Source organism: Glycine max, chromosome 14, assembly GCF_000004515.6.
Source record: "Glycine max cultivar Williams 82 chromosome 14, Glycine_max_v4.0, whole genome shotgun sequence".
In the NCBI taxonomy this organism is placed as follows: domain Eukaryota; kingdom Viridiplantae; phylum Streptophyta; class Magnoliopsida; order Fabales; family Fabaceae; genus Glycine; species Glycine max.
This window is the reverse complement of record NC_038250.2, coordinates 719,094-745,493: the sequence shown is the minus strand read 5'-3', so window position 1 is coordinate 745,493 and position 26,400 is coordinate 719,094. Positions and strand designations below refer to the sequence as shown.

At 30.7% G+C, this 26,400-nt stretch overlaps 2 protein-coding genes and 1 pseudogene across 2 annotated transcripts; 1 reads left to right on the top strand and 2 right to left on the bottom strand.

The window, feature by feature from the left end:
• Nucleotides 1-2,723: 2,723 nt before the first annotated feature.
• LOC100808828 (proliferating cell nuclear antigen-like) lies at nt 2,724-3,933 on the bottom strand (annotated as a pseudogene).
• A 2,832-nt stretch (nt 3,934-6,765) lies between these two features.
• Nucleotides 6,766-9,046, bottom strand: LOC100808303 (protein GRAVITROPIC IN THE LIGHT 1). The gene is made up of 2 exons (XM_003545030.5): nt 8,249-9,046; nt 6,766-7,647 (listed from the first exon to the last, which is right to left on the bottom strand). The coding sequence occupies exons 1-2, from the start codon at nt 8,850-8,852 to the stop codon at nt 6,830-6,832; spliced, it is 1,422 nt and encodes a 473-aa protein (XP_003545078.3). The 5' UTR covers nt 8,853-9,046; the 3' UTR covers nt 6,766-6,829.
• Nucleotides 9,047-13,147: 4,101 nt separating this feature from the next.
• Nucleotides 13,148-17,013, top strand: LOC100799431 (glucose-1-phosphate adenylyltransferase small subunit 2, chloroplastic). The gene is made up of 9 exons (XM_041009160.1): nt 13,148-13,533; nt 13,780-14,076; nt 14,180-14,449; nt 14,540-14,719; nt 14,838-14,941; nt 15,050-15,161; nt 15,301-15,399; nt 15,609-15,728; nt 16,651-17,013. The coding sequence occupies exons 1-9, from the start codon at nt 13,285-13,287 to the stop codon at nt 16,765-16,767; spliced, it is 1,548 nt and encodes a 515-aa protein (XP_040865094.1). The 5' UTR covers nt 13,148-13,284; the 3' UTR covers nt 16,768-17,013.
• The last annotated feature ends 9,387 nt before the right edge of the window (nt 17,014-26,400 follow it).

The following is a 26,400-nucleotide window of genomic DNA, read 5'->3' as shown; positions in this document are numbered from 1 at the left end:
CTACGAGTGTCCCAAATAGAAGCGGATTAATGAAAATTAAGCTGAAGGCATCTCAAGAATGGGCACTGCCTCGGGAATATTGAGCTGCAGGTACCCACTACCCAGTATCGTCGTCTATATTCATCTTATTTTCAGATATGATAATGTCTTGCGCTACACAAATTAATTAAACAGTCTTTAGAACTGAACAAGATGAAGGTGACGACTAGCGCTCCTTCTAGGGCTCTGAGGGTCATCATGGGATCACTAGTGCGTCGTTCAAGTTCACAGGACACCTTAGTGACTTCAAACAGAATAAGTTTAACTTCCTGTGCGTCATAGCAGTCCTAACCATCTTAATTTGTTATTAGGTGAATTTCGTACACAGTAAGTAAGAATTTGGTTTGGTGCTAAACATAACAAGATCTTACCTTGTACCTGCACCAGAGTATATCTCCTTCTCCATTCGTGCTAAACTTCACACCCTCCTCTGTAACTAAAACACAAACACGTATAGTCGGAAAATGAAGCCAGGTGAATGCAAATTTTAATCAAATTGGACTTTTTTTTCTTTTTAAATTGGACTTACTTGTCCTATAAAGACAAACATCATAAGTAATTAAAGTTAAAAAAAAAAAAAAGATTTCTCCTTCTAATTTGTTAACAAAAAGACAATGGTTAAAATTAGTTTTTTTTTTTTTTAATTCTATACTTATTACTTTTTTGTGCCTTTATAATTTAAATTGATATGTGATGAGCAATAGAGGGAGGCTATTTTGGTTTCCTCGCATTAATGTTTTCAAAAAAAAATTCTCCCAATATTATCTATACATTTTGTAATTTTTTTTCCCAATAATAAGGATTAACTCGCTATTTTTGTTCTCTTAACATAACATAGTGCAGAAGGCCATGCGATAATACCCTGAAATTTATGGAAGTTGGTAAACGTGCAAACCTTACATCCGATTATCAACTTCATCTACTAATTATACCTTTTTTAAGTCCTTTCTTCACCGATGAACAGTTTTTATATCCTTTGAAATATTAATTACCAAACTAGATCGTGCCAACACTTTTTCATTTTTCGCATTAAGTTAAATTTAGTAAATTAGTAAATGGTAAGGACTAAAATAGATTACTAAGAAAATGTAAGGAATATCAAAGTAACAAAATTTATAAGAACCAGAATTATACATAATTATATTTACAGAAACTTAAAACATATTTAAGTTTATGTTACGTATGTTGATTACACTTCTCTCTTTTATCTCGATCTCTATGGATGTAGCTAGATTGGGACATTTATGTTCATAGATGATTTTGTTCCAGTTTCTATATGTTCGTGTGAGACCATAGAGAGTAATGATTTTGTTCTAGTTTCGTGTTACCTATAACCTATCTTGTGGTTGTTGAAGAGTAATGGCACCCATCTAACATGCATGGCGAAGCCAGATTGGTAAAACCACCCTTTTCAGAATCAAAACCGCACACCAAGGGATTGAATAGTTGTCACTATCAGCAACCTCGGCGCTCCTCCCCTTCTATTGTGTAGCATTTTTCTTCATTCTTAAAATTTTTGTACGAACACTTGGGAACCGTGAACTTTATGGAAGTCCATATAGCTTGCAAACATTACGTTTCATTATGGAAAAAGTTTTTTTTACACCAAACACCAATTGAAAACTTGAGAGAATTAGAGAAAGAAAGATTAATATGATAAATAATGTGATGTAATAGGACGGAAGGAATAAAAAGAAATAAAAATTATTGATTAAGTCTTTAAAATAAAAGTTTATAAAAAATTAATATCATCTCCCTTGAGCTACTAATTATACTTTTTAAGGTTATTTCTTCACTACACGGCTTGTGAGTTTTTATTTCACACACCCCTATTTCCATTGCTTTGTGATTTTGTGTTATACCTAATTTCGTTTGGGGAGTTGGGCTTGGTATAACTTTCTAACCTTTCCTCTCCGCCTGCACACTGCAATCATATCTATAAAGTAATTGATTTCTTTAAAACTGTTATAAATCATCACATAAGGGAGAATGAATGAAACTAGTTTTTTTTATAGATGATTTTGAATATCTATGGAAAAAAAAATCCTTAAAACCCCATGAAAATTAAATAATATAAATATTCTTAAAAAATATTATAAAATAAGGACAATTAATTTGATAAATGTATAAACAAAAAGTTACTTCTCCACTTCTCTGCCCAAGTATAGAAACTTGTTTTTAAAGGTGGGTTTCACTTAGAATTCTTTTATCTTCCACTATTTTGCACAATTCAAACGTGACAACGATTGTAAAACACTAAAACTTGAAGTTTACAATCTGGTGCTCTTTCCATCCATCCGTCCGAATTCTTACGAAACAAACGTGCCATTAGTTAGATATTGTTTATGATTACTCTGTTTGGCGGTAAGTGGAAAAGCACTTATAAACTAAAACTGAAAAGTGCTTTACATATATACTCTTTTTCCTACCACAAAGGACATGAAATTAAAGACAAAGTAAAGCAGTCCCAACATCAAAGCCTGATTCCTTTTAACTACAGAATATGCTACATCAACACCAGCAAACACAGTCATGTTCTGTATTTTTACAAAATGTATATCCATTAATGTGGAAAATAACGTTGTCAGGGAAAGGAATGCAACTATACAAAACGTAAAAGAGTACCATATTCGTTAACCCACAAAATATCTTCCTACAACCGACTTTAAAATCCATTAGAACACCTAATATTCAGGTTTAATTGGCTTCAAGTAAAAGCGAAGATGACCCTTCTCACCAATCTGGTACTGAAACACAACAGGCAGATGCAGCTGGTTCGACAAAAAGATAGTGACTGTATTAGACAACGGCGTTGCCTTTGTGAAACTGTTCAAAAATGTCAATCCAAAATTCAAGCTCACAGTCTGAGTCATCTCTATCGCAGTAGCTTCCTCATCAGCCTGTATGCATTAATTGCATAAACAAATACACACATTCTAATCTCACAGAGAGTAATATAAGCCCAAATTACTTATTGTAACGTTAACCCTCATGAAAGAATTTGGTGCTAGTGAACATGTTACCTTGTGGACGGAAGTATTGTGCCTGCAGAATATAATTGAAGTCCCAATATCTCTTTTGGTGCTAAACCCCACACCCTCTTCGGTAACCTCAATGGAAACTAAAATACAGCAACACACATATGACAAAATTAATTAATTGCAAAGAATGAAGAAGCAGCAAGGATTAGAAACATGCATGCCAAAGAAAATGAACGCAAAGTAATGCATGCATGGAAATGAGAAAAAATATATATAGGAACGAATTACCAGTGTCCCCAAAAATAGAGAGGTCAGTGCAAATCCTTGAAAACTTAGCTGAAGGCATCTTAACAATGGCATGGTAATACTGAGCCTCGGAATGAATGAGAACGGGCTTAGTGTCTATATCCACCAGATTCATCATAAAATGAGATATCAGGTCTTGGGCTATAACACACACAACAGCACACGAATCTTTAGAACAGCAAGCTAGCTTACGTTCTATCTTTTCATTCATCAAGAAAAGGGAAATGCATAAATCTTAAACTAACAAGAGAGAGAAGGAAAACAAACGTATTATACGTACAAGGGCTTTCGATGATGAAGATGGCGAAGTGGGCGCCATAGTCGGCTTTGATGGTGATGGTGTCATCTTTGGCGGCGGAACGGAGGATCTTGGCCATGTGGTTGAGGTTGACGCCGAAGGAGATGGTGCGGCAGAAGTATCAGAGCGGAGGAAAATCTCCGCCATTGCCGTTTGGGTGGGGTCCATGGCTAGCAGGGAGAAACCAGCGCGGGAGAAATTGAAGTTTGCACAGTTCACCGACATCTCATTTATGGCCTCAACCATGTGCTTCAGGACTGAACCTTGCACCCGACGAGCTTCCACCATCTTCTTTCTTCCTTAATTAGGGTTTCTTTCTGTTTTCGAATGAACGAATAACGACCAAATGGAATGTCCTTTATATACTGCAGCATTCCTCACGGTGCGTTGCTTTAATTAATTCCCGCCATTACCAATTACCATATTCACTTAAATACTTAATTGATTTTTGTCTTCTAATCATCTGATTTTACTGTCTGTACTTAAATACAAGATTCATTTAATTATAAGGAAGATTGGGTTAACATATACAATACTCTCTGAATTCAAATAAAAACAAAATTAGTTTATTTTTCCGTTAATTCTAAAATTAGTTCATATTTTTTAATTATGCTAATCACATTTTAAAAAAATAAGCTTTTTCATAAACATTACCATTCTGTTTTTTTATTATTATCTGAGTAACTTAGTTCTACTTTTTTTTTTTTTTGTAAAACAAACTATATTTAGTTAAATATTTTAAAATTTTGTTAACATTGCATTGGATCATGCATGATAACTTGCACTTTTAATTTTAATCCCTCACGACTGCAATATCATAAGAGACAAAAAAATGTAATTAAGTTGGACAATAAATCATCAACATGATATCTTATAACGTCAAGTTAACAATATTTATTAAATACACGATCCATTTGACAAGGAAGATTGGAAACATACAAGGTATATCTTAAGTCTTGGAATTTGTAATATTATATATTTTTCTAATTTTTAATCAATGAATGTTTTGTTTGGTTAATGTGAATTCAATCTCTGTCCTTGTTGAGTTGTGCAGCCAAATTGATGCTATGAAATACTAGCAGGCATTATCATTTTGGGGATTACATGATATTTTTCAATGATAACAATGGAAAATTTATAATTAAAAATAATAATAACAAACTGATTTAAATGTATCAATGCCATAATTTTTTATCTTCACTCTCACTTTTTTTTATTGAATTTCCTATATTACTTATGTAGTTATGTCCCTTCACACCCTCCATTCCTTCTCACCCGTTTCTCTTCTCTCCCGTTCGCACCCCCTACCCCCTTCCCTTCAATATTTGTCATTGGTCGTCATTTGTTATTTGATAACAAAAAAATACAATAAAATGTTAAATTAGTGTGCTATAAAATACACGAGTCCTAAAAATAACAATTAAGTGTGGATTTATTCGATTTTAAAAATACTAACCAAAAACTTATTCAAATGAATCTATTATAAAACAAATAGTAAAAAAAATAATCAGTTTCATTGGCTTTTGTTTCTTTTGGAAAAATATTTAAAATAATGTGTTTAGGTATCATTACTCTAAACTCAATTATCTTATCACAATCCATTAATGCTTTCCATGGCTTGAGAACCCTTCCTTTCACATATATATTAACACTCATGTAAGTGCGAAGTACAAGATCATGATCACAATCTCTTAAATAATAGATGCTGCAAATCAAGATATTCATTTCAGAACCATCTCTTGTGTCTCATCACGCAAGAAACACTACTATAGCTTAATAAGAATCCTATATAATTTCATTTGTTTAGGACAAGTAACTAAATATATTAATTACCATTCGGTAACACATTTAATTATATGGCCATTGCAGCGAACCTCTTCAGTAACTTCGCTTTTCATCTTGGTCTCGACCGAATCAAGTGGATCTACTGTTTCAAAATTATATCTCACATTATAGAAGCAGAATGGTCCCATCCCATCTTGAGATGAACAATCGATGAAAACAATAATGAAATTTCCCATAAAATTACATCTTTGGTTACTTTTGATAATTCATTTCACTTTTTCCTAGAAAATCACAACAACAAAAAAAATAAAAAAATAAGGGTATCATTAACTGCTTTGTGAGTTTGATCTTCTGTGATAACATTGAATTGTGATAACATTGAATTGCGAAAAGAATAGTAATTTTAAAACATCTACTAATTAACTTTTCAATTTGACAGTTTGACTAAAAGATTCTGTTTGTCGTGAATCTTAAAAGGCCCAATAATTAGTAGTATCTTTCTATTCATCCAACGTTGTTGTGGGGTACATTGTCAACAAAACTCGTAATGATTGTTTGTTATAGCTGAAACACTGAGTGCCCAGTGAGAGAGGAAATCCTTAAACTGTATAGGTCAAATATTTTAATTTATGAGATTTTAAAAATTCTTCATCATTTATTGCTAAATTTAGTATAAAAAAATCATTTATTTAAAATCATTATTTTGACTACCATTTTGAGCTAACAACTAACTTATAATATACGTGTGTGTGTATATATATATATATATGTGTGTGTGTGTGAAGCTACAATGTGATTTTTAGAATTCTTCACTGGTTTTTAATTTTGTAAAAAGAAAACATTTATTTCAATTAATTTTAGAATCATTTTGCATAAATGAATACTGAAATGAATGATATATATTTCACAAAATTAAAAACTAACTAACAAAAAGATTTTAAAATATCAAACACTAAAATGTCCGGCTAACTAGTATAATGAACTAATAATTTATTTTACCTTTTATATTCGGAGAAAAGTATTAGCTGCAATAACAGATAACATATTCGAGAATGAACCGCATCGTAATAATCACTTCAATAAGGTTATCGTTGGTTATATATAAGACTTTTTTTATAAAAAAAAATTATAGGATTTTTTTCTATTTTTTAAATGTATTAATTATTTTTTATATATTTTTATTTAATTTTTTCTTTAAATATTTAATGAGAAATAATTAAATAAATAAATAAATAATAATAATTTTAAAATAATATTACCTGATAAATTTAATATGATTAATTATTTATTTTTAAGAAAATTAAATTAGTTAAAAGGATATACAAATGTATCACAACTTTGCATATAAGTCCTGCTAATTAAGCAAACATTAATTTGATCACTTTGAAACACAGCACTTAAATTAAGTCTCTATATAGCCTCAGTTTCTAGCCATCAAATAAACTCTAGCCTTTAGAACAGACCCATTTCCAAGCTTAAAACCGGGACTAACTGAGAAACCAACAATCTTTCGAGGAGGCACAGTCCCACCAGCAAATTTCAGCACACTCTCCATGTAACGCGGGTGGAACTCAGCTCCAGCACTTGCCTCAAACTTACTTGGCACAGGATCAAACCAGAACGCAACCAAATGAAGCAACCACACTCCCTTTGCCACCCCCAAAAACTCTTTGTAAAACCGAGTCCTTGGATGTTTCCCTTCAGAGACTACACTGTGCTGCTCCAAATCACCAAACAGTGACTCCTCCATCTTGGGGTGCACAATGGAAAGGTACTTTTTGGAGCAGAATTTCCCAAAATTACACGTTGCTAAAACTCCTCCAATGAGCTCAGAAGGGTCCACGGACTTCATGTGGCAGTATTGGCTGAAGCAATCGCGGCGAAACTGAGCAGGGTTGAGGAGGGAGGAGAGGGTGCTATTATCCATGTAGAAACTCTCGTGATCGAATCCTTGGAACATTTTCTTGTAGATGTAGGATTCAAGGGCGTACTTGGCATGAAGAGTTGAGACCGTGGTGGAGGTGGTGGTTACTGAACAAGTATTTTTATTATTATAGTATTTGTCGGTGGTGGTGGCTGAAGCTGCTCCCATGGAACGAACTGCGGCATCCATGTCCCATTGTGCGTCGTGCATGAGCGAGAAGAGTAGAGATGTGAAGGACTTTGATGCTTCCTTTACTTGCGCCATTGTTGCTTCCAAGAGTTCTGGCGGGGATGGTGCTGCTACAAACCCTGCCGCTATTTCATGACACCAATGTCAAAACGTTGCAATTGGTATAATTAAGATGCTCTTCTTTTTTTTTCTTTTTCTAGACATTGAACAAGAAAGTTAACATATATACCAATTGAATTTTCTGGCTAACCAAACACAATTTTTATTTTTTCTAATATATGTATACAAAAGAAAAATGTTTTTTACAATAAATTGCATAACAAATTTTACAAGGAAGAAAAAAAGAGAGAAAAATATAAAATATAATAAATAAATAAATAAGTGTTATTGTATATATTATATGAATAACATAAATCACCTAAGAAACTCTACTAATTAAAATGAGCAGATTGCTCTTCATTAATTATTGAAACTACACCATAAAAAAATATTACACGATTCTATATATATATATATATATATATATGTCAATCTTCATTTAATACACCACTGACTTGTATTAAATTTTTTATTATAAACGTATAAAAAAAAAAAAAAAAACTCGACTGTATATGTGTCTTGGATGAATTGACCCATCTAATCATTTTCCGCCTGGGTCAATTTTAAAGTGAAAGTGGCTGAGTTTTTCATTTCAAAAGTGAACTGTGATGTATTAATTTGTTTTACCTTGAATATGACTATTGGAAGCAAGGTTTCTCTTTGTGTAAGGCTGAGCTTTGTTTTGATGAGTTGAGAGGGTGGCAGCACACTGAAGCTTCTCTTTAAGATTCTGAAGTAGCAAATCCTCTTTCATGAGTAGTGTCTCGTAGGGTGCATGCCCTCCTCCTCTCCTTCTACCCTTGCCTTCTTCAACACTACTCACACTCCCATGGAACCTGTCCCTCAACAGAGCAAGCTTCTTCAGCTGTGCCACCACTGCCACGTCAGCCTCCCTCAATCTCTCCGGGTCCCACGGGCAGTGTGCTTCCTGCAAGCTCACGTACGCACTCTTCATTGCCGATACCGCTTCGAACACCTCCTCCATTAACGCCCTCATCTTCTTCAACTTCTTTTCCTCTCTTGAAACCTTCAAACCCATCACCATTTTTTCTTCACCGTAGTAACCTTCTTCGTTGGCATCTTCGTCTTCGTGTCTGTTTCCTAATGAGCCGCTGTGGTACTCCTCTTCCCTGTCGCCGACGTCAGACCTGTGATCGTCGAATGGGTGGAGGAAGCAGGAGGTGGTGACCCTTTGGATCAGATCGGAGAAATTCGACACCTTTCTGGTCATTGCTTATTGCTACGTAGACGTGTTTGTGCGAAAGAGAAAAGAGGAAACATAAGAATAAGAAAAAAGATGGTGGCAGCTGAGGTGGACCACGGAGTGGGGTCAGTGAGTTAATAATGCTGAACTAATCAAACAATGTAGGCTCCAATGTAACAATTAATAACCTGTCTTTTCACATGTGATTTGGTGCTTATAAATACCGACTTTGTTTGCACTTATTTGTTATTTTTAAAAATTAAGATGTTTATAAATATGTACTTTTTTTAATTTTCATATATATATATATATATATATATATATATAACTTAGAATTATGCATGTCATACAAATGATAGCTATCCATGTTCAAAATTTATTAACTTGTTTTACTTCTAGGCCTTGTTCATTCTTTGAGCCATTTTGGGCCCACCTTTGTTGAGCCTGCACCATCTATCCCAAAAATGACTAATTCAGTTGATAGTAGTTTCTCTGGTGCCTAAGTCAGTATGGCAATTATAGGTTGCTTAAGGTTTTGGTTTATATAAATTAATGTTTTCTATTTTTTTAATTTTTTTTTTAATTTTGGTTCTTTTAAAATATTTTGCTTATTTTTAGTTTCAAAAAATTTACATTTTTTTAATTTTGATCCGCATAAGATTTTAATTTATTCATTGTCTTTATAAATTTGTATTTATATGAATTAAAATATAAAAAATATACACTTACAAAGACTAAAAATGAATAAATGTTTTTTACAGGAATCAAAATTAAAAATAGAAAAATTTATAGACTAAAATTAAAAACAAATATTAACTTATATAAGAACCAAAAATATATTTAAAGAATTATAGGAATGGCTTCCGTCATGGGTAATGGGCTTGAAAGATGTTCTTGAACATTTTTTAACGTTTTTGGCCAATGTTTTCTTCTTATTGTGCAAAAAAGAAGTAGTTATCTTTCAATGCCTACTTGTCCTATTTTTTAGGGAAGTGCATTTGACCATGTCATGTTGTTGCTTTCGTCGTGCGTTCACACAATTTGCGCCTTCTTGAACACTTGAATCACTAACCTAATTTTAATGGATCCTAACTTTGTTCTAACAATTCTAAGTTTGCTATTAGCTGTCGGGTATCATTTATCAATCGTCAACGGCTAACCGTCAAAAATCAACGATCACCCGTCATCAATTGTCAGTTGTTATATCAGGCATAAGTTCTCAACTATTGGATATTAGATGTTAGTTATTAACTGAAGTAGTTGCCTCAACTTCTATTTTGATAAGTTAATCCAAAGGAAATTTGAGGTGGAGCCTTTTTAAAATTAATAAAAGTAAAAAACAATTAGAGACCTTGTAAAAAAATAAAAGTTTTTTCTTGTCCAACAGAGTTAAAATCTAATGCATTAAGTAAAAACACATCTTAGTTACTACTACACCAAATTAACTAATAATAACAACCGTATAAAGAAAAATGTTAACTCTCTTTAATAGTCTTTATCTCTAACATTTTCTCTATTTTAAACTAAAATAAATATACTAAAAATTATAAATTTTGGTGAATCTCACTTCTCATACCGTTCTATCTTAATGTTTTATTAAATTAATCTTTTACTTTTAGACCAAGGATATTCCCAAGTTAAAAAAAAAATCTTTTTTTATAAAATAAAATGAAATATACACGGGCCTTGTTATTGCCCATCTTTTCCCATACGTAACCCTTTTCCCTTTGAAATGTAATAATAATATTGGACTATTTGAGTGAGGCACGTAAGCATTACAAATTGAACAATGATTCTAGAGAAAAGTTTCACTAAACTTTGTTTTGGCATAATTAAAAACTTGCACCAAACTTAATTTACACAGTTTAGTAAGAAAATATGCCCCGCATTCTTCTTAATTTTTGAGAAAACTAATGATACCTTTTATGAAACTACTCCTTTCGGTAACAAAATTGATATAAAGTTAGACTCAAGCTTAGCATCACCGATTCACTAGAAGTCATTGTTTTCACTCCTTGTTAGCTATGCCTCCATTCTGCTTCCAAAAGTTCGATAGTAACGATTATCGTATCATACAATTGATGACCAACCCTTAACTTGAAAACTTCAAGAAATGGTCCTTCTAGAGGTGCTACACAGGTGAATTGAACATGGAATTGTATTGAAAGAAAGGATTTAATCAATGCACTGATGGCATTCACGAGCAAGATACCTTATAAAGAAATTTTGCACCCATTTTTAATAATTACCACCCTACTATGGTTGGTGGCCTTTAAAGAAAGAAAAGCAAATTGAATTGCTGCCAATCCAAAGTTCCAAAACCATAACACCCGAAATACCAAAAAGAAAATATAAATGAGAAATTTTTTTACATAAATAATATATATAAAAAAAAAACAAGAGGTGTACCAATTCCTCCATCTCAAAAAATTATTAAGTAGTTAGGAAATATAATAGTCCCCATTAATTCCCATATCACATAAGTTTAAAATATTATTATTTTCATATAAATTAAAAAATCTAAATATATTATAGAGAAATTGATCAGAACTATATATAAATACATGTTAATCTCATAGTATTTAATATTTCTTCTGTAGGCTGTAGCCCCCACTAGTCCCCTCAAGTCCGTGCTTGAAAGCTACAACCCGTATAAGCTCGTGTATGTCAGAGAAGTCCATTCCTTTCATTGAAGCCGTGATACCTATGTGGCATACAATTGCTCCCGTGGAAAATGAGAAGGCAACCTAGTCAGTGCATGGTTCATCTTGCTAAAGAAACAGTACAAGAATGCAATGCCAACCATGTGATCATCTTGCTATGGCACTCTTTTTTTGTTAACCGTGATATATGTTGAATAACAATATACTACAAGAAACTAAGGACAATTATAATAAAACAAACTCATCCACTCATCCAGCATTAGTTAAATAGATACCCTGAACTTTGAGGCATTTGTTTTATGCCATTTTCTTCTATTAATTTCTAGCAATACGAAATTCATTTTTATTAAAAAGGTTATGAAAAGAGATTTTGAAGTATCTTTTATTTGTAGCAAAGTTACATTCCTATGTCTTAGGTAACTTTTACTCTCACAGTGAAGAGTGAAAACATGATATTCCTTAAAACAAACTCCTCCTTAAGATAAGGGCACAATGACTATGCACATCCACAAGGGACACCCAAATCAGGTTAGCAAGAAGAATGGATATGGATCACATGATTCCCAAATGTGTTGCATATATTAACTACCCACTTAAGCACCAAACGCCAGAGAAAGCCTTGAACAATTTCACTAACTATCAGTCCAAACGAACTGCTGTTTTGTATTTTAAATACAATGAATGACCATCTAAAATTTTCTTTATGCTTATTTTTTTCTTCTTTAATTTGTCTTCAAAGCCATATGGTTCAACAAATTTAGTAGTCCTCGAAATGTCATATAGGTTCATTAACATAATTTCTTGTCACTATTTTGAAAGCATTCCTCCTTTTGCTTCGTTAGCTTATTTTGCTGACCCTTCTGGCTTTATGACTCTAAGGCCCTAGCTTTTTTCTTTTTACTTTTTGGGCTTTTTGCCCCAAAGTCGGTCCAGCATTTTTATCATTGTTTTATAACGAGGAAAAATAAAATAAAATAAGTCTATAATTACCGAGCCTTTTCAAGTGCAAGCAACTCTATTTTAAATGGTTTTACTTAGTAAACTGTAGCTACCCACATATATATATATATATTTATTAGCATATTCTAATAGTATTAAATTGGTTTAATCCAATTAACGGGTGTAACTCAACTGACAAACATAAGTTAAATTTGTGGAAGAAAATCTAGATTTAATTTTCAAAAAATATAATTTTAAGAAAGATGAAAAAACTTTAAATATAAGTAAGTTTCAAACTAAAAATTAATATTATAACCAGTTGGAAGCTCATGAGAATCTCGAAATCCAAATAAAGAATCAAATGCCGTAATTAAGTTGGTTGGAAAAAAAGTGAATTAACCCAAATACAATCCAATCATTCAAGAAAAAAGAAAATCTTAAAAATTGAGAATCAAATATACCTAGATATAGAATAGACCGAGACAGATGCATGGGGACGAGATCTGAAGTGATCTCAACGGTGGTCATTCAACCATGAAATTACCCTTTCATCTCCTTCGAATAAAAGAACGGTTCAAATTGCGAAATCGTTCCTTCCACTTGCAATTTTGCATCTCTATCCTACGAAAATGTTCTTTGTCGTTATTTTTCCCCCAACGACAGATTTTTTAATTTTTTAAATAAATTAAAAAATCATCTACCAAAGTATCTAATAGTATCTACACTATACGGCACATAATAATAGCCAACACCATTTTCATATTAACAGTGTCACAAACCAATTCTGAACCACACACTCACTTATTTGTTTCTTTCAACCGAGACACTCACAAGTCACAACACACACACACATAGCAATGGCATCTATGGCGGCTATAGGTTCTCTCAATGTTCCACGTTCTGCTTCTTCCCGTTCATCCTTTGTGGGAAGAAAAAGCGTTCCACGCAGCCTTTCCTTCTCTGCATCACAACTTTGTGGAGACAAGATTCCCACAGATTCAGTTTTATTGGCACCAAAAATAGGTCGCAGTCCAGTTATCGTTACTCCTAAAGCAGTTTCTGATTCCCAAAACTCACAAACGTGCCTTGATCCCGATGCTAGCAGAGTTCGTTTACCTCCTTTCTTCATTTTTTTTTTTTGTCTCTGTCTTTGTTCCATTGTTACAACATAAAATTAGTGAGAAATTTCAAATCCCCAATCATATGTTTATTAGGGTGTATTTGTGGATCAAATTCAAAACAGGGATTTTTTTTTTTAGATCACAATAGTTTGAATTTTGATCTTGTGATATTTGTATTGGATGTGGATTGGTTCTGGTTCTGATTCTGATTCCAATTTAAAATGTTTATAGAGTGTGCTTGGCATTATACTTGGAGGTGGTGCTGGGACTCGGCTTTATCCACTCACCAAGAAGAGGGCAAAGCCAGCTGTTCCTCTTGGAGCTAACTATAGGCTTATTGATATTCCTGTTAGCAACTGCTTGAATAGCAATGTCTCCAAGATCTATGTTCTCACTCAATTCAATTCTGCGTCGTTAAACCGACACCTTTCTCGTGCTTATGCAAGCAACATGGGTGGCTACAAAAATGAGGGATTTGTTGAGGTTCTTGCTGCTCAGCAGAGTCCTGAGAATCCTAATTGGTTCCAGGTAATGCCAGCACTGCCTTGACTCTAAATTTTGGTACCTTGCGATGATAACTGTTGTTGTCCCTTGATTTGATGTTTTAACAAACTTGGTGTGATCATTGCAGGGTACTGCAGATGCTGTGAGGCAGTATTTGTGGCTTTTTGAAGAGCACAATGTTTTGGAATTCTTGGTTCTGGCTGGTGACCATTTGTATCGAATGGATTACGAGAAATTTATCCAAGCGCATAGGGAAACTGATGCTGATATCACTGTGGCTGCATTGCCAATGGATGAAGCGCGTGCCACTGCATTTGGTTTGATGAAGATTGATGAAGAGGGGCGTATAATTGAATTTGCTGAAAAGCCAAAAGGAGAACAGTTGAAAGCTATGAAGGCAAGCCCATATAAGATGTATTATATGTTGTTATTTATCTGGAAATTATTACCTGAACAATTGCTTAAAAATGCCACTTTTCTTTTCTAGGTTGATACTACAATTTTGGGTCTTGATGACGAGAGAGCAAAAGAAATGCCTTATATTGCTAGCATGGGTATATATGTTGTTAGCAAAAATGTGATGTTAGACCTGCTCCGTGAGAAGTTTCCTGGTGCAAATGACTTTGGGAGTGAAGTGATTCCTGGTGCTACTTCTATTGGAATGAGAGTATGTGTTCCTTCCGGTTGTTTAATATTACAAAAACTTTCCTGTTATTTTCTTGCATGGTAAATTTAGCATGCAATTTTTTGAGAATATTGTACGGCATGTTTGTGTGTATTCACAGGTGCAAGCTTACTTGTATGATGGCTACTGGGAAGACATTGGTACAATCGAGGCTTTCTATAATGCAAATCTGGGAATCACCAAAAAGCCTGTGCCTGACTTCAGGTAAATTGCCTATTTGATATATCCATCATATTGACAAATGTATTTCAATGATAGTGTTTTGTGGTTCTGATGTTTATGTGTTCATGCGTTTTGGCATATTGATTGCAGTTTCTATGATCGTTCATCTCCAATCTACACCCAACCACGATATTTGCCTCCCTCTAAGATGCTTGATGCTGATGTCACTGATAGTGTTATTGGTGAAGGATGTGTGATTAAGGTAAGCATTTCAGAACCTTCACATTCTACTGATCTGCTCTGTACATGAGATTTATACAATTCTTAACAAAGATGTCAAATATAATGAGATTAATTTATTTATAGGAAACTAACCTTGTATTCCATACTTTGTGCCATAGAACTGCAAAATTCACCATTCTGTGGTTGGGCTGCGATCTTGCATATCAGAAGGTGCAATTATTGAAGACACGTTATTAATGGGGGCAGATTATTACGAGGTAATAATGTGGCTAAATAACTTGTGCTCGGTTACACCTAGTATTTCCAAGTTTTAATAGCCAACAAGGAATGTCAAAGTGGTTGAAAGACTTAGATGAATTCATCGATTGTGAGTTTGCAATTGCATGTGGATAAGATTAATAGGATTGGCTTTAGTTTGACTAGCAGTTCTAACTGCAACATTGGTTTTCTGATTGTTGTGTTCCAGACGGAGGCTGATAAGAGGTTTCTGGCTGCCAAAGGCAGTGTTCCAATTGGTATAGGCAGGAACTCTCATATCAAAAGGGCAATTATTGACAAGAATGCTCGAATTGGGGAAAATGTCAAGGTTATAGCATCTTCTATTATATACAATTTTGTTCGTTGTTTTACATTCTAAGCCATTTTTTCCCAAGACAACAGGTGAGGCATAGTAGCTTTTAGGTGATTTTGGCATTGTTTTGTGAATCAAAATTGGAGTTTCACCTCAATAACCTACACAGTTAAGGTTTGATGGTTATTGAAGTCAAACTTAATTATGATTGAAGATCAGTATCAAAACCACTTAAGAAACTATCTCTTTTATATGTTAACATTGATTGACAAGTTGTTGGTTATGTCCAATAATTGATAATTTTAATATTGATTGCATATTTAATTATAAAATTTGTGTAATTTTATTTCTATTTAATTAAAGATCATGGTAGATTTCTAATTAAATATGCAATCTAAATCATTAAATTTATCTGGTGATTGTGGTTAAATATTCTCATTTCTCACAATGATACAATAATTAAGACTTTTTAAGTGGTCATGTGACACTAACTAACTTTTAATCTTAATCATTTATATTTGGTTGTATGGTTCAAATTTATAGATTTGATTTCTCACAGTAAAAAATAGTTTTCATTTAATATGTCTCCAATATATTTGTGTGGACATATCAATTGAGAAAAGAATAAATGTTGACCCTTGGATTTTATCATGAATGATCAAGATTAAAATATACAGTCATGTGCTTATTTAAAAAAATTCATGTAACTACTTTAAGTAATAATCTATCTTCAAAAAACTTTTAGTCTCTATCATGAGAATGATCACTCATATACAATTGTATGACTTGGATTTGCTCTTCATTGGGATAAAAATGGCTTTCTCACTAAATATATCCATGTTTTCTTTTCATACTGTGTTGCCATACATTGTTTTCATTCATGTGACATGTTACGAGATATTTTAAATCTAATCTATGGTTTGTTTCCAATACTCAGATTATTAACAGTGACAATGTCCAAGAAGCTGCAAGGGAAACAGATGGGTATTTCATAAAAAGTGGGATTGTCACAGTAATCAAGGATGCTTTAATTCCTAGTGGAACAGTCATCTAAACACAACCACCTCCCCAAAAAATTTCTTGTACCCCAAATCCTAATGGTGACTGCGAAGCTCATTACTACCGCAGGAGAGTTTATCAAGCTCTGCTTCCACGTCTAAGATAGGCTTTTGTGTTTCATGATATATATTTTTGGGCAGTGGCTTGTAAATAATAGCGGAAGAGAAGGCCCGCTATGAGCAATCACGCTGTAAAGTTCGTTAATCAATTCAATAAAACAAGTTTCTTTATTTCGTACTAACTATACTATACACGCATGCTCTTTTATAGTAATATATTGCAAGGGTGACCAAGTTTTGGTTGGACAAATTTCAGCTAAATATGGTTGACAGAAACAAAAATGCAAATAATGACTAGAGCGACTAAAAGACTATATTCCGCTATGTTATTTGGCACGTCCTCATAATCAAGGATGGAACTTACCTCAGAGCAAGGTGGCCTCCATCAAGGTTTTATCATCTAAAATAATTGAAATATTACTATAATACTATTTATAAGTAAACATAATATGAATTGCCATGTTAAAAGTAGAATTTAAATTATATTGTCAGAAGGGATTTAAGGAAGCGTTACAAAGATATTGAAAAATCTTCTATTAAGGAAACAGCAGCTCTATACGGCCTAATTGGGCGATCCAATATCCCCGTCCAACAATCATTCGCCATTGGGTGCTACCATTGGCCCAATTGCTCTTGACCCCTATCAGCTAAGTATAATTACCAAATTATCCTTCCTCATCCCACCTTACACTCGTTGCTAGGTATTTTATTTTTTGTTTGTGGTCAAACGAAATCATGATTCTGTTGTAAAATTTCGCATGACGGAATCACAATTTTGTTATTTTTGGTGTTGTTGATGCACAACAAATACGTGATTTTATTATGCAAAATTTGATACTTCCGTTATACATTTTTTTCAGTGGAAAAATATTAAACAGAAGTTTGATTCTGTTATACATTTCTTCTTTCCAAGAACAAAATCAAAATGGAATTATGATTCCACTGTACAACGAAATCATGCTTTCATATTACCCCCCACCCCCTGTATATTTTTTCTCCTACCTTAAAAGCATTACATCATCATGTTTTTATTGTACAAAAGGGTGTGCTAATGTTTTACACATTGGAATCACGATTCTATTGTATATTACTGTTTTAATTGTTGATAATTTAAAAAAAATATATATACTCAAATTCAAGTTAGAACTAAATATATAAAAAATGATAGATTAAAAGAGATAAAAAAAAATTAAGTTAAATGTTCATTCAATATTAAAGCATAACATGATATATCATATGTAAGTTAGAAATATATTTCATTTTGAAGATAAAAAAATATATATTTAAAATTGATTCATGATATCCATTTGTAACTTAATAAACCATTCACTTGATATTAAAAACATAAAAGAATATATCATATGCATGCTGTTACGAGAGTAGAGTTTATCACTTACGAGAGAAGGGAGGGGAGGAATAGTGAAAATATGAAAAGACAAACAGTGGCACACATTTATATATAGATATTTTTATTAAATTCCTTGTATAAAATAGTTAAATTCAAGTTAAAACTTTAAAATAAAAGATATTATTATAAATTTATAGCTCGACACAAGGTAATTAAAAAATTTAAGATATAAAAATAATTATAAATTAATAAAATGTATAATGGTTAAGAAATGAACAATATATCGATCTAAAAAAGAAAAAAATATAAATAATCATTTTGATCTTTAAACGTATATATTGGTGACAATTTAATTATTGAAAAAATAAAAATTTTAATTTAATCCTTAAATGTGTAAAAGGTGTGAGATTTACATTTTTGATATAACTTAATGACTAATTAGTTATTGAATTTTATAACTTAGTGTCAAATTTATTCTTGAAAAATATAACTTATTATTAAACTTAGTTTTTTATATCGTTAACATTGAATATTTATTAAAAGATAATAAACACTTAGATATTACTAAATTATATTTATTTACTGATATAAAAATTGCAAGTATTAAAATGTAGAAGCAACCGCAGACTCTATGACGGACCATTTTGTTAGCGGCCAAAATATTCAGTATAAGCAAATCAGAAATCAGTTGCTAATAGCAATTTGGGTTTTAGCACCACTACGTTCGGTCTCTGAATGGCTAAGAAAATTAGCGACCGCTTCACTACCTATAGCAATTGATTTTTAGGTAGCCAACGAGCATTTTTTGTGTGCACATCTGTGTAGATAGATGAAGAGATAAAAACTTTAATAATCATGTAATAATATTGTTAAATAGTTTTACACTATCATCAAATTGTTATAAATATGACTTTCATGATACTACATAATTGGTATATTTTAGGATATTCTTAGGTTATAATTTGTTAACATGCTCATATTGAAAAATTAGAGTGTTTACCTTAACAAATCTCACAAATATTTATTAAGGTACACACCCTTATTTTTTAGTGAGTTTTATAAAAGTTACATTGCTTCTTTTTTTTGTCAATGTGTATTGTATCATCAATTTTGTTTATCACTCATCTGTGTTTGAAAATTTGACAATTCACCTTTAGTTGAATCGCTCTTGTAAATCTTATTTTCTCTATTCATATTGAATATGATACCTTTTAAGTTATCATTTGACTTTTAAAAGTTTTTAATCTTATTTTTTTATTTATAATTGTATGATATAAATTCATTTTTATTTATATTAATAGAGTAAATTATATTCACACCCTTTAAGTTTCTTCAAACTACACATAACTTGGCTGCTATTTTAATGTTTGCAAAAAATTCTTTAAAAAAGATATATGATGTAATATTTTTCAAACAATTAAAGTATTTTAGAGATAAAAAAAATAGTGTGCAATCTAAAAAAAAATCTCAAAAGTATCAATATAATTTATTCTCTAATATACAAATCACTTTCTCATTAGATAAAATTTTAATTATATATACATAAAGAGAGGAGGGATCAAATTACACCAATGTAACTTTGACAATTATTATACTATTTTATAATTTTCATCTGAATAATATTTTCTTAAAGCTCATTATTGAATTGAAAGTTACTTTTACACGTATCATATATACAAATTTTCATATCAATCAAAAATCATTTGTTACTTTTTTCACATAAATTAAAATCGACGTAATACAAACATTTCAAAATATACAAAAATATTAATTATTTGATTACATTCTTGTTGTTACTTAATTTTGACAAAATTTGACACAAACAATATTAATAATATATAAATATAATTCAATGAGTAAATAAATAAAAATCACATCCTATAAAGTTATAAAAATGATATAATAATTATCAAAATTATACCAATGTAATTTAATCCCTCTTTATATATATTAACTCAGAAAATTTCATAGTTAAAAATAAATTCTTGAAAATGTGAAATCTTTCAAGAAAATTGATATCTTCTAATAAATAATCTTCTATACATAATCAAAGATGAAACCACATTAGAATAAGACATGATTGTCTATCAATAACAGTGATATTAGAATCCTGAATATATTAACTGTAGATACAACAGGCTAATCACTCGAACAAAGAAGGGCAGTATTCCTGCACTAATTTTTTGAAATGTCATATTTAAATGAGTTATAAAATAATTAGTAGTTGTTATTTAAATATATTTCTTAAATTTTCAGTATAAAGTTAATATTTGATAAATACACCTTAAAAATATTATACCCATAAAAATACCATGGAAATTAATTCTCACAATGTATGGTAATTGGCTCCACAGCTTAAAGTTATGGACTGGATTGTTTGATTTAAATAAAAAGAATACTAAAGAAAATATGTGACATTATAAGTTAAACCTAGTCAAATAAATATAAAACCATAGTAACAAAATTGATAATTCATTATTTTCTGCAATTTAGTCATAATATTTTTTAAAGCGAAATAAAAATATAAGGCCAAACCACAAAACTCGCACATTAAGGCATGAAATTTCCATACTGTAAAAAAAATGGCATGAAATTTCCACACATACACAGGGCATGAAATGATTTGTCACCTTTATCACCAAAAAGAAAATTGATTTGTCACCCTCGCACTTTATATATGTTAAAGGATTGAATGCTTAATTTATTATCTCATCTGAGACTTATAATTAAAAATATACATTTTTAATATATATATATATATATATATATATATATATATATATATATATGTCGTATATTATAAAATTTACTTATTGTTGTGAAACCTTTGAAGGATTGATAAATTTAATGTTTCTTTTCCTTTATTTATTCTATATATCATATAATAAATATTTTTTTTATTAATTATATATCTAAACATGCAATATTGTAAGTTGTTATTATACGGTGAGTTTGTTTAAAATTATTATTAAAATAAATGTTTATTTTAATAAAATAACTTATTTTCTTTTTTAAAATTATTTTTACTTAAAAAAATATTTTTTCCTTATTTTATGAAACAAATTCTATCTGCTACTTAAAAAATCACTTAGATAAAAATATTTATTTTAATGTTTTTTTTAAGTTTAAATAAATTCATCCAAAATTTAACAAAGGTGTTTTTGTATAGTTTTTAACTTTTTTACCCTTAGAAATCGATAATATTAAAGGTTTATAATAACTAATGCATGTTGTTGAATCATTTGAATTAGATCCACTTTTAGATATAATTTTTAATTTATGATTAAAAATGTTATATAATGTTAAAAAATTATAATTAAAATCATAATAAGTATTTTTTAGGCTCAGAAACCGCTCTAAACCTTTGACCCATTTGACTTCGCCTTCTCTCTGTGTATGGACTGCAATACGATGTCTGTGTTGGTCTGTTGTCTGTTCTGATTTTGAATGTTCATTGTGTATGTGAAAATTGTACTTGGTGTACCTCACTCTGTAACATGAATTGAATTGAATAGTATAAACAATTTATGTATCTTTCATCTTTTTTTCTCTAGTCATGCGAACGAGGAGTACGATAAATTTGGCTCCGAATTATTACTTTCTTGTTAAGTACAAAGTTTATATAGTAACTTTTTAGAAGCCAAACAGTACTATCTTTATTTGTTTTGTTGGTTGAAACTATAAAACTAATCATCAATAACTAAAACAATATTATGTTTTTCTTGTTTTATTCTTTTACAATTTTACAATGGGATATCTTTTTTAAAAACTAAATACGTGTTTGGTTCCACTTTAAAGATCCATGTTCGGAGCAAAATCACATTAAAAGTGATGCAAAAGCAATTATTTATTATGTTAGGGTTAACGTTTTGCAATTTTTAATGTGTTTCCAAACACACTGTGAGTCCAAAATTTAATGTTAAATTATAATTTAATATATTTTAATAGCTTAGAATTAATTTTATCAAAATTAATCTTGCTTAATTTTATAACAAACAGTCCCAAATTTGACGAATAAATCTTGACAAAATAAACAGTGTTCTTTACATATATACCATGTAGAAGTTGTAGTACGTACTCCGATATCATAAATATTAAAAGTCTTAGCTGTGATACACGGATCCAACCAAAAAAAAAACTATGCTACTTCCACTAAATTGACAAATACATTGATGACAAAATAAAAGAGTGCTGTTTACGTAACGTAACGTATAGAAAGTCATAGTACGCCAATATTCTAGTGTTAGCTATGCTACTATCACTATATGACAAAAACTTATCATTGTGGGTAGAAAATATGAAAATGACTCTGAACATATGAAAGCATTTGACAATTTCATATCAATACACAGACGAAAAAATAAATCTTATTATTTCTTATTTACAAATAATACTTTAATGGTCATTTTAGTAGGGAAGAATAAAGAAAAAGAAAGAGAAAACTTTAATGAGCCTCATACTTTCACCACGTTACTTTAAATTGCCAATTAGAAAATATTGAACTAACTGATTCATACATTTTATGATTAACAGTAAGATAAATAATAATCAGTATCTTAAAAATATAGGTTAAAGAATTAAATATTTTTATTAAAATACATAAAATTGTATTGTTGATAAAAAAAAATTGTGTTCTCTTATAATTTTTATAGCAAATACTCTTGTCATTTCAATTCTTTAACTATATTTTGAAGACCCTGATTAGTAAAAGTGTTTTGAGAATTTCTCATTATTTGTTTATGGAGAAGTTAATTTTAATAAAGTAGTACTCTTAAGATAATAAATCATTTAAATTTGTTAAACAATACTCAAAATAATAGTAGTAGTATGAATGAGAGAGACAGAAGCTGACAGTGCTACTACTGCTCTCTAGTGCCTAGTCTCTCATGCTTTTGGCTGTCACATTCTGCCATAGCTTCCCAGCCAGCCCTGCTGTGCTGTGCTGTGCTGTGCTGTGCCATGGCTCCACCTTCGATGTTCTTGTTCTTTGTTCTTTCCGCATGTGATTAAGAATTTAAGACCTCATCACCATTCTTTCTTTCTTCAATTCCCTATTTCACCTTGCATTGCATCTTTTTAGACACTCCCCACCACCAACCAACCCTCCTATGATTTTTCACTACTACACACACAACAACTCCGATATCGTATTTAATATGTAGTAATAATTTTTTTATACCAATATCACATTCCCCTTAATAAAATTGGATTCAGATCACTTAATAAAATCTCATTTTCAATAAAAGGTATAATTATTCTATTATATAAAAAAAGAAAATTTTGCTAAACAATTAAGATCTTACTGTGTGGCGGTTGTAGTAGTTGTTCGTTTTTTAGTTTTCAAATTTATATTTGAAAATAAAATATATTTGGGTAAAAAAAGAGTGAAAATAATTTTTGAAAAAAGTATTCTAACTTTAACATTTTAGATATTATCGCATCTTCTTCGATACTTTCGTCCACACTCTCCACCTCCTGCAAGTATTCAATTTAATAAAAAGGTGACAAAAGAGGCTCAAACAATTGACTCGGCCTCTGTCTTAATCCACATGTTGAAAAATATAGGATTCAACTCTAAATTTTGATTATGAATTAAATTTGACTTTTTTTATTAGGTCCGAATAAAATAGGTTTCTAGTGCGTTTAGACCTCATTTTAGAAATCTAAAATAAATTTTGACTTTTTAACTCAACTTGTTATAAATTGTGACCCAAGTCAAGCATGCAAACGACCTAACTTGAAGCACACTCAATGAATTACGTCTTGAACTTTAATCTCGAGCACAAAATAAATTTAATTTTTTTAGCCTAATATGGTCATGGAACGATTTGGGCTTAACCTAGAAAAGACTTATGCAAATTGGTATTTCACAAAACTTTGATATTACTTTGCAAACCTTGAATATGGGTAGATTTTTTGGTTTGACTCCGTGTAGCCATATTTACATTTCACCTAAGTCATACCTAACTTGATCTCGATTAATGTGATGTATTGATTGTTCCTTAATGATTTGTTTGGTTGTGAGAAAAGAATGAAAGAAAATAAATGAAAAGAAAAAAAAAAGAGAAATAGATAAAAAAAAATAGGATGAAAAGAGAAGCCATTTTGATAGAAGAGAAATATGATGAAATTGAAAATAAATATTTAAATTAAAGTGATTTGATAGTAAAAATAAATGTTATTATTATTATTATTTGGTTTTATAGAGAGAAAAATAAATTATTAATAAAATAATTTGTGATGACAAGAGTGACAAATTATCCTCTCTTTTTTTGTTTTGTCTACATGTGGTTGTAGAAAAAGAGCAACGCACAGAACAAGACAATTTTTTTTATATTTCTTATCACACTAGCGAAGAGATGTTTTTGGATGAGACCCACAACAATTTTAAAAATTTCTTCACTATTTTGATCTCGTTTTTTTGAAATTTGAATTGAATATAAGTTTTATTTTATCTTATTCATGAAATGCAAAACTTAACTTGTTTGATGAAATGCAAAACTTAACTTTAAATTTGAGCATAAATTAAATTTGAGCATGGTTCAATAAAATTGTGATTTGGGCTTAGCTCACAAAGGTATGACAACTTAAATATTTTTTGTCTTGTTTTACTCTTTTAATGATTTTTAAAAATAAAATTATAAGATTGACTACAAGATTTTAAAACTATAAAAATAAAATTGCAAATATAAACTAGAAATTGAAAACTACTTTTTTAAAATCTTATAAACTTAAGAACAATATCACAAAAGGAGCCTAAATTCAAGCACGGATCTACTCCTCCGAAATTATATATACAGAGTAAAGAGTTTGTTAATGTACACAGATTTTTTATTTTTTTATTTTTTGAGTATGAATACTTTAATAAGTTATAATTAAAAACTATCTTATAATACATCAACTAACTGCAGGGTAATATCCTCTCCATTTTTTCTTCTTTTCATTTCTTTTATTACTTAAGTTTTGGTAAAATAAATAAAATGAACATGTTACACGTTAAAAGGAGAGTATCATTTATTTTTTATGACTACAGAAATAAATGACTACAGAAATAAAAGAAATGGAGTGAATTTTTTTCATGAATGAAGTAGTTTGTTAACACATTCATATTAAAAAATAAATATGTGTAAATTAGTAAATGCTTTAAGATTTGTTAATGTTTAAAAATACTTATTTTTTTTAGTATGAATTGTATTGACAAATTATAACTATAGATTGTTTAAAAATATACTAATTATGTAATTTATTAATACACTCATATAAAAATAAGTGTTTGTATAAATTTCATATCTATATATATACGGGTTAAAATATGTTTTTAATCCCTATAAATTATGAAAAGGTTTGAAATTTGTCTTTGTAAAATTTTGGATATATTTTTCGTTCTTATAAAATTTAAATATGTTGCTTTTTGGTTTGGAGCTAGTCTTAGGACCGAATCTATGTGATAATTTTTTTTACATTAAAAAACGGTTTTGTCTTTTTCACCTTCATCTTTTTCGACCTCTTAAACTTTCTTCGACGTTCGTCGTCATCTTCTCTTTTGTGAACTTTCATTTTCTCTCTCGTAAACATTCACCGTCCACCTCCAAATTGTAACCTGATATAATTGCAGATCTGGAGCTCATCGGCGTTGGGGTGGTCCAAGTTTGTCGACGTCTTCATCTGCAAGGAATGACAAGTGCCGGTACAAATTATCCATGTTGTTGCTAGCATCAAGGAGTGTCAACAACCCCAAAATATGCTTTTGGATATGTGAGAATTGGACATTAAGTGCTTTAATTGCTGCATTTTTATGTTCTCCATGTTCCCTTTTTGTGATCTTTATGATCCTACAACTTTTTTTGTATTGTATTGAGCACAATAAAGAACCGCTCTGTGTTCTATATTCTATTGTGCAATTGTATCATGTCATAGTTCGGAGATGAAAGGTGAAGGTTTACGAGAGAAAAGATGAAGAATAACGTCAAAGAGGTTGAAGAGGGTCGAATAGGTGAAAGAAGATATAGGTTAAACTAAAAGAGATCAATGAAAATGAAGGTGAGGAAGACGCATCCTATTTTTTTAAAAAAATGTCAAAAAAATTGTCACCAGGTTTGGATAACCCAAACCTCGTTCTAGCAAAAAAAAAAAACAACACATTTAAATTTTGTAGGGAATTTATTATGGTAATTTATTATGGGGCTTAATTACAAAAATAGTTCTCCTATTTATTTCAACT

Coding starts and splice junctions, on each gene's coding strand:
- LOC100808303 (XM_003545030.5), bottom strand. CDS start 8,852: ATGACCAGAAAGGTGTCGAATTTCTCCGATCTGATCCAAAGGGTCACC. Junction 7,648..8,248: donor TTCCAATAGTCATATTCAAG/GTAAAACAAATT, acceptor GTCATGAAATAG/CGGCAGGGTTTGTAGCAGCA.
- LOC100799431 (XM_041009160.1), top strand. CDS start 13,285: ATGGCATCTATGGCGGCTATAGGTTCTCTCAATGTTCCACGTTCTGCT. Junction 13,534..13,779: donor TTGATCCCGATGCTAGCAGA/GTTCGTTTACCT, acceptor AAATGTTTATAG/AGTGTGCTTGGCATTATACT. Junction 15,400..15,608: donor TGGGGGCAGATTATTACGAG/GTAATAATGTGG, acceptor GTTGTGTTCCAG/ACGGAGGCTGATAAGAGGTT.